Source organism: Zea mays, chromosome 1 (assembly GCF_902167145.1).
Source record: "Zea mays cultivar B73 chromosome 1, Zm-B73-REFERENCE-NAM-5.0, whole genome shotgun sequence".
Taxonomy (NCBI): domain Eukaryota; kingdom Viridiplantae; phylum Streptophyta; class Magnoliopsida; order Poales; family Poaceae; genus Zea; species Zea mays.
Window position 1 is genome coordinate 161853100 of NC_050096.1, and position 12040 is coordinate 161865139.

Genomic DNA, 12040 nt, shown 5'->3' on the forward strand with positions numbered 1-12040 from the left:
TCGTCTCCCCCGAGTACTTTGTGATGGTAGTCGGGGTTCGGAACCGGGTCGGGAACGGCGCCCGTCGTATGGCTCGGCTGAAAGCCTGCGGACCGGGTGGTTCGGGCGAGGGACTCTGATCCTCCCCGCTGTCGTAGCGTCCCCCACGCCTGGGGTGGTAGCCTCGGCGCACCTTCTCGTCGAGGTGGGCTCGACGGTTGTGGAGGTGGTGCTCGTTGCCGAGGCGACCCGGGGCCGCAGGCGCTGTGTTGCGCGTGCGCCCAGTGTGGACCGAGGCTTCCCGCATGAATCGAGAAGTCGCGGCGCGATGGTCCAAGGGGTACCCCTGCCTTCGGGAGGCAGAGCTTTCGGCCCGTCGGACCGCGGCATCCTCCAGGAGATTCTTGAGCTCTCCTTGGATACGCCGCCCTTCGGTGGTTGATGGTTCTGGCATCGCTCGGAGTAGTATTGCTGCTGCAGCCAGGTTCTGGCCGACCCCACTGGAAGCCGGTGGCGGCCTTGCCCTGACGTCGTCGGCAATGCGGTGCTGGATGCCCTGGGGTAGATGACGCGCTTCTCCAGCTGGAGCTTGGTCTGCCCATTCCTGCCCGATGTTCCGCCGGAACGGCTCAAGTGTTCCTGCTCCCTCGTCGAGCCTGGCCTGCATCTCGTGGATTTGCTCGAGCTGTGCGTCCTGACCCCCCGTAGGGACTGGGACCACAGCTAGCTCCCGAAGGATGTCAACACGAGGCGCAGGCCTAGGGGATCACCGTTTTCCGGTATACCAAGATGGTTGCCTTCGCTGGGACCCCCTAGATCGACGTGGAAACATTCACGACTTGGGTCGCAGTCCTCGTCGCCGAAGCTGCGGCTACCGTCGGAACAATCGGAAAGGCAGTAGTCGCATGCGGTCATGAAGTCCCGCATGGCACTGGGGTTACCGAGCCCGGAGAAATCCCAACAAAGGTCGGGCTCGTCATCTTCCTCGGAACCCGAGGGCTCGTAGGTCGAGACGGTCGTCGGTCTATCCCAGGGCGACCACATATGGTACCCCGGAGGGTTGGTACATGCCTCTATGAAGGCTTCCACCGAAGCGAGATCGCTTGGTGGGTCGAAGCTGAATCCAAAAGGCACGAGATGGGAATCGGTCGGTACCTCTTGGTCGACAGGCGGTGACGGAGTCGCGCCAGGGCCGGACTGCACCGTCGTCTTAGGTACGAGGGTGACGCCCAGCAAGTCCCTCGCGAGCGTGCTGGCGTCGTCCGTCTGCTTGGAGTTGGCGTGTTGCGGGGAAACGGCGCTCGTCTTCGTCTCAGACGCGAGGTCGACGCCCGACGTGTCCCCCGTTGGGGCGCCGGCGCCGTCGACTCGCTCGACAGCCGACGAGGTGCCGCCTCCTGCTTGGCCATGGTTGCCCCGCCTCCTCCTCCGTCGACGGGGGAGGTGACGGGACAAACTCGAATGTTGTTCTTCCGCCATGTGGGGAAGATGTCGTTGATTCCGCCGCCGGCGGGCGGGCTGACGGTCGCCATTGTCGCTGTCGCGCGGCGGAGGAAGGAGTACCATGTCGTAGCTGCCGTCGAGGGACATGAACTCAATACTCCCGAAACGGAGAATCGTCCCGGGTTGGAGAGGTTGCTGGAGACTACCCATCTGTAGCTTGACGGGAAGCTGTTCGTCAACACGCAGCAGGCCCCTACCTGGCGCGCCAACTATCGGCGTTTCGACCCTAGGGTGTCCCTGGACCGACGAGTGAATTTTCGCCGCGTGTCCCAGCCCAGATGGGTCGGTGCAAGACGGAGCACGAAGGGAGGAAAGGAGACAGGCGAGAGGGGAAACCCGCGGCCTTCGTGTTGTCCTGCGCCCAGGTCGGGTGCGCTTGCAGTAGGGGGTTACAAGCGTCTGTGTGGGAGAGAGCGGGGGACTTTACGCGTCGGCCCGTCCTCCCGCGCGGCCAACCTTCTCGTACGAGAGCCCTGGACCTTCCTTTTATAGGTGTAAGGAGAGGGCCCAGGTGTACAATGGGAGGTGTAGCAGTGTGCTAACGTGTCTAGCAGAGAGGAGCTAGAGCCCTAAGTACATGTCGTCGTGGCAGCCAGAGAGGTTTTGGCACCCTGTTCATGTGATGTCATGGCCGTCGGAGGAGCGCTGGAGCCTTGCGGAAGGACAGCTGTCGGGGCTGTCGAGTCCTTGCTGACGTCTCCTTGCTTCCGTAAGGGGCTGAGGGCCGCCGTCGTCATGGAGCACGCGGGGCGCCATCATTATTTGTTTACCGGGGCGAGCCAGATGGGACGCCGGTCTTGTTCCCCGTAGCCTGAGCTAGCTAGGGGTAGGGTAATGGTGACCCCTCTGTGACGTGGTCGGTCCGAGCCCTGGGTCGGGCGAGGCGGAGGCTCCTCCGAGGTCGAGGTCGAGTCTGTCTTCCGAGGTCGAGGTCGAGTCCGAGCCCCGGGTCGGGCGAGGCGGAGACCGTCGTCCGAGGCCAAGGCTGAGTCCGAGCCCTGGGGTCGGGCGAGGCGGAGTTCGTCGTCTTCCGGGGTCGAGGCTGAGTCCGAGCCCTGGGGTCGGGCGAGGCGGAGTTCGTCGTCTTCCGGAGTCGAGGCTGAGTCCGAGCCCTGGGGTCGGACGAGGCGGAGTTCATCGTCCGAGGCCGAGACGGGGGCCGAGCCCTAGGGTCGGGCGAGGCAGAGTTTCCTATGGCGCCCGAGGCTGGACTTGGCTGCTGTCAGCCTCACTCTGTCGAGTGGCACAGCAGTCGGAGCGATGCAGGCGGCGCTGTCTTCTTGTCAGGTCGGTCAGTGGAGTGGCGAAGTGACTGCGGTCACTTCGGCTCTGTCGACTGAAGAGCGCTCGTCAGGATAAGGTGTCAGGCGATCCTTGCATTAAATGCTCCTGTGATACGGTCGGTCGGCGTGGCAATCTGGCCAAGGTTGCTTCTCGGCGAAGACTGGGCCTCGGGCGAGCCGAAGGTGTGTTCGTTGCTTGAGGGGGCCCTCGGGCGAGACGTGAATCCTCCGGGGTCGGCTGCCCTTGCCCGAGGCTGGGCTCGGGCGAGGCGAGATCGTGTCCCTTGAGTGGACTGAGCCTTAACCTTAATCGCACCCATCAGGCCTTTGCAGCTTTGTGCTGATGGGGGTTACCAGCTGAGATTAGGAGTCTTGGGGGTACCCCTAATTATGGTCCCCGACATGTACAATGGGAATTTCATTCAGTGTGCCTGACAAAGCAATTTAAAGGACTTGGTTCTCAAATTTTTATGTAGTAACTCACTAATCCATCTATGGCAAAGTTGATCTTCTACAAACCAACTTGAATTTTGTTATAGCAACCAGAATCAAATATTCACTGGATCCTACTCGAAATTGCTCCCAAAGTCTGTCCCACTTCATTGTCAGCCCAGATTCAGTTTCAGGGCTGGCTGACAACCAGACTTTAAGTCCATTTATCCCCATTTTTTGTACAGCACCAATGCTTAGTCACTTAATCAAAGTTGTACTCCTATCATAGCTCTACAAGTTTGATGTAGGGCAAAATCCTCATGAATTAAGAAATACAAGGCTCCAAAGTCAGCTTAATCTCACTGAATGTTCAGAGTTTAACACATGGGTGTTCTTGGGACTTTTGCAATTAAGTCCAAATTGCTCCATACTACTTGAAAATTCTCCAATGTAAAAGTTGCTTGGTTTTTTATGTTCTACCACTTTTATATGTACACTTTGGTCCAAAAGTGTATAGAATTTGAAATCACCCCCTAGGGTACAAGTTAGGGTTTTCTAGGGTCCCTTTTAGGGTTTTGAGCACTCTAGGGTTTTTGTGCCACTCAAATCCATCAATCTTGATATCTTATGAATATTTCCAATGACTTTTGAGGTATTATTCATTTTGGCTTTCCATTACCCACATGCCCTAATCCTGGGGTTAGGTACCCTACCCTAGGGTTAAGAATACTTCAAACCACCACATCACACTTGTTTTGAAGTTTTGCCTAGTGGATGCATCCTAGGTGTAACAAACAAAATGAAATGTAAATGCATATGATGTCATGCTCAAGTTTTAGTGCCAGTAACACCAGGGGTGTTACAATAATCAACTCAGCCTTTGGACCATCACTCTTGAACACTTGTGTTGAAATTTACAAGCTTTACACTAAGTACATGTCCAACACTTAACACAACTATTAGTCTTTTAATTGGGTTGTCATCCAAACCACCAAAACCTATAAGAGAGCTTTCACCAGGAATGGGTGTTGTAAGGAGACTCTTAGCCCCTGCCATCTCCCAGAGCTCCATCTCTTTCTCAGCTCTTCTGATGGCATAATCCGCACTCGGAGTGGTCCTATCGAAGACACACCCATTCCTATGGTTCCAAAGCGTCCAGAATACAAGGATGATTAAGGAATTTAATCCCTTTGCAACGATGCCTTGCACCTTATCATTCACCCAGCTAGGGGTGAGGTCCTGCAGGTTAAACCTAAACCAGAATTGTCTTGTAAAAACACAGTCTGCCAGCAGATGATCAATTGTTTTCGGTTCCTGCTCATAAAGAGGGCAACGATCACGATGTACAAGCCCTTGTTTTTTAAGCCAATCAGCTGTCCAACGCCTTTGTAGGGCAGCAAGCCACAAGAAAAATTTACATTTTGGTGAAGCCCAAGACTGCCTTATTCTCTCGTAAGGTTTAAAAAGAGTTGATCCAATAAATAAACTCTCATAGACTGCCTTGGTTGAATATTTACCATTATTGGCAAACCTATACAAAAAGCTTTATTGAACATAAAACAATTATACCCGTCGTCCATCACACAACCCTGCTAGAGTTCTAGATAATAGGTTGTTCGGCTATCAAGTTTTAGCTTCATTTGTCTATAAACAGATAAAAAATTTAATGAAAATTACTCAAATGTTGCTTGCAAACAAAAAAAATGTGACTAGTCAAAAGCGGAATGAAACATGACAAAGAGTCTGTTCGGAAGTAGATATTTTATAGAAAGAAGAAAAATTATTACATTCCAAATAGGGCTTGAATGGATAACTCACTGTTGTGTTTGGCTTGAGGAATGAAGTGATCCATATTCTTTTCACTTCTTATTTTTTTATTTGGTTTGTGGAATAGAATGGGTTGATCCATCAACACCACATTCTCATAAGCTAATAATTAGTATATACATGAGGAGTGGGTTAATTCCATCAAAATTGATGGAACAAACTTATGATGCATCACCTCATAAAGCATAGAGTGACTACACAAACCAAACACACCATTAAAGAACGATCACATGATATTAACAGTAACAAAACTAACTAAACCCGTTGGTCCAACATGGCTACTGAGCATGATATCAGTGGCATGTCGGCCTGATCAACAATAAGATGCACTACGAGAAACTGAATTCTAGCAAACTCGTAGAAATGCTAATTCTGTGCATTTCTCTAGGATTAGAGTTCATTTCAAAGAGATGTACAAACTGTTTTGATTCGATCCAGGTCCCAGGGAGCCAAATTAATGCTGAGATGCATATACAATTGTGACTGGTTACTTTTAATCTACTACTTCGAGTTTTCCCTCCAACTAGTCATGGAAAAAAAAGAATTTCTGAATTCTGACCAATTCTCATCAGCTAAGATGCCTAAAACTCTCTCAAGCTACACGCAGCGATGCATTGTTCACCGGCGGGCATCTCGGCCTTCGACAACGTCTGGTGGTCCTTCCCCACCTTGTTATTGCCAATGCATCTGCGTCCAAGTCAGCAGGGACAGGAGATGGTGATGCCTGCAGTGGTGGGCTGACCTCGCTTTCCTCTACCTCCATGGCGACAGCCACGCTTCTTGCCCGACGCCTCCCTCTCGGTTGCTGCCTGTTACGGCCACGTTTCGTCGGGGTGACTAGCTTGGACCTTCCGAGCGCACGAAGATCCTCTGATACCTCGTGCTTTGGCAATGACGCAAGGCCTGGCAAGATGTCCCTCTGAAAGTGTTTCCTCTGTCGGCGTCCTCGCCCTCTACCTCTCTGAGGTTTTGAGACAAGTGAAGCTGCAGAGCAATGACCAAAGTTAGTGTTATCCTCCTGGGTGGTTCTTGGTGTTGAATGGTACTCGTTGCTCTTTGTTTCTCGCAGCTTCAGTGTTGCAGCCTCAAAGTCGTCATCGCTGTCCTTGTCCAACAATGTGTTATCTTTGGATATAGCTAGGTCAGCAAACCAATGCAAAATGTCCGGTTGATATGCAGGCCGATCACTATTATTCCACATTTCTACCAACGTCTCTGCTGCTGCTGCTATAGCGATAGAATCCTGTGAAGGGCCATTGGGTTCATGAGGAACAATTTCACCTGATTCATGAGACTCTATTTCTGGATCGTCGATTATTGGCAAGGTTTCATTCAGGTCAATGAGATTCCTAGTATCTGTGTCACTTTCCTTGCACAGGGACTGAATTTCCATGTCAGTTTCATGCTTAATCGATGGTCCATTGTTTAGGTCATATAGTAGAGTGGGTGAGCACCGAGAATCTTTTTCAGCACCAACACTGAAAGGGAAGGCAGGAACTCTTGTGGGAGTTCTACTTTCTGAATATAATGTGGGGCTTGGCAAAATCTGGGAGTGGTCCTTTGCATAACTTGATGGGACTTGTGATTCCATCAGGCTTACTGGTTTCTTGCTGAGCCAAGAGATATCAACCACTGATTTCTCGCTTCCCTGTTCCCAAGTGGCAGCGACATCAACTGGTGTGTCATTCAGATCTATATCCTTCAGGTTATCATGTAGTGCAGGAGGTTTTTGATATCCGGCACCTCCGTGAATCTTTAGTGAATGATGATAGGGCGCCTTTGGAGTAGAATCCACTGAGATACCATTGGAAAGGGCATCCTTAGGAATGAATGTTTCAGCAGCACCACAATGACTCTTAGTCAAGTAGCTCGTGTTGTTGCTTTGCCATGGAAGATTCAGTGCATGGTTGAAGCCAAGCGGAGAAAGAATGGAGTGATTGAAGGTGCTAGCATTGGGAGCGTAATTCCCCATTGAGGAACCAATGCAATTTTGTTTGTACAATGCCATGCTAGAGTTGGAGTCTGAAAAAGAAATAGGAAACTACATTAGCGTGCACTGATGATAGTGATTTAAACACAAAGGTATAAAACATGCCCCAAAGAAAGCTAGAATCTTACCATCCTTTCTGTGTTGAAATGGATTGTTGTTCCTTATTTCCTCATTTGTTCCAAAGAACCTTGAACCAGATGCTTTACCAGCACATTGTTCCTTTAGTTTTGCTTCCAAGCTTATGGGGTTCAAGTTTACTCCCTGTGATGCATAATGATGGTTCTGCAGAGCAGATATTCCCACACCAAGAAAATTAGATCTATTCATACTAGATGAATCTTCAACTGGTTTATTCAGTATATGCGCAGTTGAGCTGTGATGTGCTTGTATATCAGTACTCCAACTCTTCATATGTGAATAGCCCTCACTATTTTGAAGGCTGAGGTTGACATTTCCTAAAAGAACAGACCCATTAGCCCCAGGCAATCTTTTGGAAGGCCTCACTTCTAATATCTCCACATCATCATCATTGTCAGTGTATACATCTGCTGGAACCTGCAGGTCAATCATTTTCTTTTGAGGCCTAACATTGTTATGCCTCAAAGGAGTTCCACTCACACTATATTGTGAACTACTTTCATTTATCAAATCGATGCATGACTGCTTAGGATCATGTCCAGAAATAGGATTCACAGTTTTTCGCATTCCTTTAACATCATCAAGCAGTGCCTGTGATGGAGAGGATCTTGGCTGCAATAAACCAGCATAACTAGGACAACCATTGATCTCTTCTATTTGGAACCGTGCCATTAGTTCCTTCTGAATTTTGTAAAGCTGGTGAAGTTCATATACCTACATAGAAATCAAAATGGTAAAGGAAATGAGCTATTAGAATTATATACCAGAATAAGAAAACAACACCGCTGTAAGGAATGCCTTTTTTATAGTTTCATCAAAACATACCTGTTTCCGGAATGTAGCTTCATGTACAAGCATTGTCCGCTTTATCATTTCCTTGTCGTAATGTACTCGTCCATTTGAAGCTATTATTGTGAACTTCTCAGTAAGAAACACACTTGGTTTGTTCTCCTTGTGATACGGCAGCACATTGCCATTATAATTTACACTAGAATCTTCCATGTCAAAGTATCCTGGAATATAGGTCTCACCCTCAACTTTTATTCCCATATCTATCAAGTAATGACACAGAAAAGTTAGTTTGGAGATATCATTAGAGAATCACAACAAATCAGCACAAAAAAATGTCTATAAGCAAAGCCTTCCTTTTGGATTTCACTTTGGGAAATATGAGAAGGTGCATACGCTAAAATGGTCACACCTGTAATGTTATTAACATATAAATGCAATAACAGAATATTTCATTAAGTCGGTATAAAATTGTTTGTATGTGTAGCCTCTCTTTGGACTTCACATAGGAAAAAGTGAGAAAGGAAACATGATGAAATGACCAAAAGTGGGTGCTACAGAACATTAAAAATGGTAATACTGTAGCAACGTGATCTTTGCATGGGACATCAAGTTCTAAACACAAATAAACAACACTCTACCCCCCCCCCAAAAAAAACATAACAAACTCATTAGCTGATAATTTTTTATCACAATGTCACCTCTGAATATTTTCCAGCCCAAATGGCATTGGCCTAGAAAGGTCTGATCCACTTATTTTTCTCGAACTACATAGGAGAGTTGCGTGTCATTCCATTAAGAGAGAAAAGAAAAAGGGTAAGTTTGATCCACTAATATGCCATATTTTATCAATATCCGGAATAAGGAAGCAGAGCAATAGTAGCCTTTGTCTAGCCATGACAATTACTTTAGGCATAAAACAAAACATCTTTTTTGTTGGAACAATAACTGGTACATCTCTACTCAGTCTTCACTGATTTCGCAATGTCTAATAGTCTAGACCCTGGTTGTTGCTTTCTGAAAACAATATATTACGATCGATTTTAGCTCCTTATTTAATGACAACATACAAGATCAACCAACAGTTACAGACACTGAATATCAAAGCATTGGCTTGGTTCAAGCCCATATATGGGAGAAATATTGTCAAACATAATAACCAATTCAACAAAGTATAGTTTGACTCATGCAAAAGAGGGGAGCCACCACGCAAAAGTAAGCTGTATCATTCAATTTTATGAACAGATGTTCGAATCTGTTAGTATCATTAATTGTGCTACAACTAATACATTTCTAGAATTGGTCCAGAAAATTAAGCTAAAAACTGAAATAAACGTCATGGCTTGGAGACCGGGTGTGAAGATATCTAACTTACAATTTACAAAGTGGTCAAATATGAAACAGTACCCAATGGAAGAATCTGCAGATCAGGTCCCTGTAGTTCAAGGACCACTGACTTGTGCAGACAGTTTATTCAGCACCTTTTGCAGCAAAGGAAAATGCACTTAGAAGTGACCTGAAAATTGGCAATCACAGCTCGTAAGCAATTAGAAAACAGAAAACTGAAAGTAAGCCCCTAATTTCTGCAAACTCTGACCATGAGTAATCATCACAACTTTAAATAATGCAACTAGAGTGGATACCAAATTGCAATGGGAGTTAAACAAGTAATCAACATTCCATAAAATTAGTTTTGCTGGGGAAATATCTCAGTGCCAGTAATTATCGATTGAAGAAAATGTTGAAAATTTAGTCCAAAGTGAATGAAACAGCACAGAGGCGAAACCCCCGAACCTCATCACAAAAATGCACATAAAGAAACGCATTACTTAGCATTCTTTACAAACACTTCAATTTCGATCAACAAGTAGGATAAGGATCTTCTCTGATGACAAACAGAAGGTAAACGAGCATTGGTTCAGAAAACCGCAAGAAGGACATCTCATACTACTTACCAAGTTCTCGGATGCAAAACGACGGTGTCTGAGAGATTCTACGAGCCGACCCTAAAGCTTCTGTATGTGTATCTCCCAAGAAACCGATCTACGAATGCCAGCTTATCAGTTCGTCTTTGTCATAAGCAGAAGAAAAGTCCAGGTAGTGTCAGCAACAAGAGACCTGTAATTTGTCATTTGTAGGACGTCAGGGAATGGGAAGAAAAAGAAGGCGTGAAGGGCCATAAATGCAAGCGACAAAAAATATTGAAGACGAGATCACAAACCACAGCAAACTACAGAGCCAGAAGGATTCCAAATAATGAAGCGCTAAAAATCAGAGCTTTCTGAAAAATCGCAACATCACAAGCACACTGCAAGGATAATATTATCAAACCAAAATCAAGAAAGTTGTCAGCTTTCCCACACTATTATCCAACCAAAACCACAACATCAAAAAGGACACAAATTTTTCGCACAGGCAAAATTTAGGCAGGAGTAGAACATCATATGGCCAATAAGCAGAGGGGAGAACCTCCAAGAACAAGACTTCCGACCCCGAACTCATCCGCTGAAACAATGGCGGCCAGGCCAGAATAGAACAGAGGGAAGCAGCCAAGAACAGGAGATAATCCGTCCCCTCAACTGCTCACCATGTCACGGGGGGGCGAAGCCCACCGGCCGCATTGGAACTGCCATGATCCAACAAAAGATTCCGCCTCTCCCCACTTCCTCAAACAAGGAGACAAGGCCAACCAACCAAACAGCAACACCTATAAACAAGTACTAATTTATCGCCATCCACATGGACAGAGATACAATCCTCCGTCACTAGGCCATGGACGGGAGCAGACCCAGATGCAGACGACGGAGATTAGATTGGCCAGCAGATGACGGTGAGAGGGATCTTCTCCTCCTCGGCTCCCTCTCTCTCCCCTTTCTCTATCTAGTGGAGAAGAAGAGAGAAAATGGGCTTCTCGAAGAACAGGAAAAGTTTGTCAACTTCTGGTCTTCTTATTCTCTGCCGGCTCCTCTTCTCTTGTAGGACGCCCTGGCGGAGTATATTGTTCTCACTCTACCAAGGTTTGGTGGTGGATAGGAGAAGGCATTGATTTTCTTCATCACTTTGCATTGGGGTTCGGGTGCAAAAAGCCATAAATTAGGGGCTTCTCTGTGCCTTTCCCATTCCTCTCTTTTTTTTCCTCCGTGGTGACTGGTGAGTTCAGCTTTTTGGACAATTGCAGACGTGGGTGATTTTCTGCCGATAGATTTGCAAATTTGGCATCGTTCTCATGGGCTGTGAGAATTTACCATTAACTCTATAATTTATAGACACGTATGGACCCATATACTATAGAGACGATTATAACAAAAAAACAAATTCAGCATAGATTTTCAATTATTCCATTCTTTGCCCTCTCACACACACTATCTCTCTTTCCCTCCCTCTAGGAGTGGCTGGAGTGCCTTTCTGACTTTCTCTCTCCTGTGCCTCTGGATTGGAGCATGGAGAAAGGAAAGGCAGGAAGATCATAAATGTAGCAGCACCGCTACATGCACACACCGAACCTGGAAAACCGCAACAGCGTAGTTCTTGTCCCCTAGCTGACCGGTGACAAATTCACAACTAATCACCTGATACCGAAAGGGGTGTCTTAGAGGGTGTTTGGTTTCTAGGGACTAATGTTTAGTCCCTTCATTTTATTCCTTTTTAGTATATAAATTGTTAAATATAGAAACTGAAATAAAGTTTTAGTTTCTATATTTGGCAATTTTAGAACTAAAATGGAATAAAATGTAGGGACTAAACATTAGTCCCTAGAAACCAAACACCCCCTTATCTTGTCGTTGATCTACACATATCAAGTGTTTCTTTCCTCGCTAATTTTGGTTTGGATTTATGTGCAGTGCATAAAGAAAGGCTGGAACAGGAGTCAAAAGCAGGAGCCGTTTCTTCAATTCATTTGTTTCTCCGGCTGCGTAAGCGTAATGGATGGTTTAATGAGAAGTTATGTCATTTTCCTGGACCTGGATTCGAAGGATTCCAATTGTACTCGCGTCCACTGTACTGGTCAATTCTTACAGGCAAGGACGGTCATTTACTAAAATCATTAGGCCATGTGTAACTCCATTTAGGGCCCGTTTGGCAAAGCTCCAGCTCCTGC

The 12040-nt window shown here is 46.8% G+C and overlaps 1 protein-coding gene across 6 annotated transcripts; it reads right to left on the reverse strand.

Moving 5' to 3' along the window:
- Nucleotides 1-5368: 5368 nt before the first annotated feature.
- LOC103640243 (uncharacterized) lies at nt 5369-11171 on the reverse strand. Of its 6 annotated transcripts, XM_008662880.3 has the most exons (7): nt 10411-11160; nt 10163-10249; nt 9897-10059; nt 9317-9457; nt 7978-8204; nt 7143-7866; nt 5369-7046 (listed from the first exon to the last, which is right to left on the reverse strand). In XM_008662880.3, the coding sequence occupies exons 5-7, from the start codon at nt 8200-8202 to the stop codon at nt 5617-5619; spliced, it is 2379 nt and encodes a 792-aa protein (XP_008661102.1). In that variant the 5' UTR covers nt 8203-8204; nt 9317-9457; nt 9897-10059; nt 10163-10249; nt 10411-11160; the 3' UTR covers nt 5369-5616. The 6 variants fall into 6 exon arrangements, with proteins under 6 accessions (XP_008661102.1, XP_008661085.1, XP_008661118.1 ...); XM_008662863.4 differs by lacking the exon at nt 10163-10249 and having other exon boundaries at nt 10529-11171; XM_008662896.4 differs by lacking the exon at nt 10163-10249 and having other exon boundaries at nt 9349-9457; nt 10529-11160.
- Nucleotides 11172-12040: the final 869 nt, after the last annotated feature.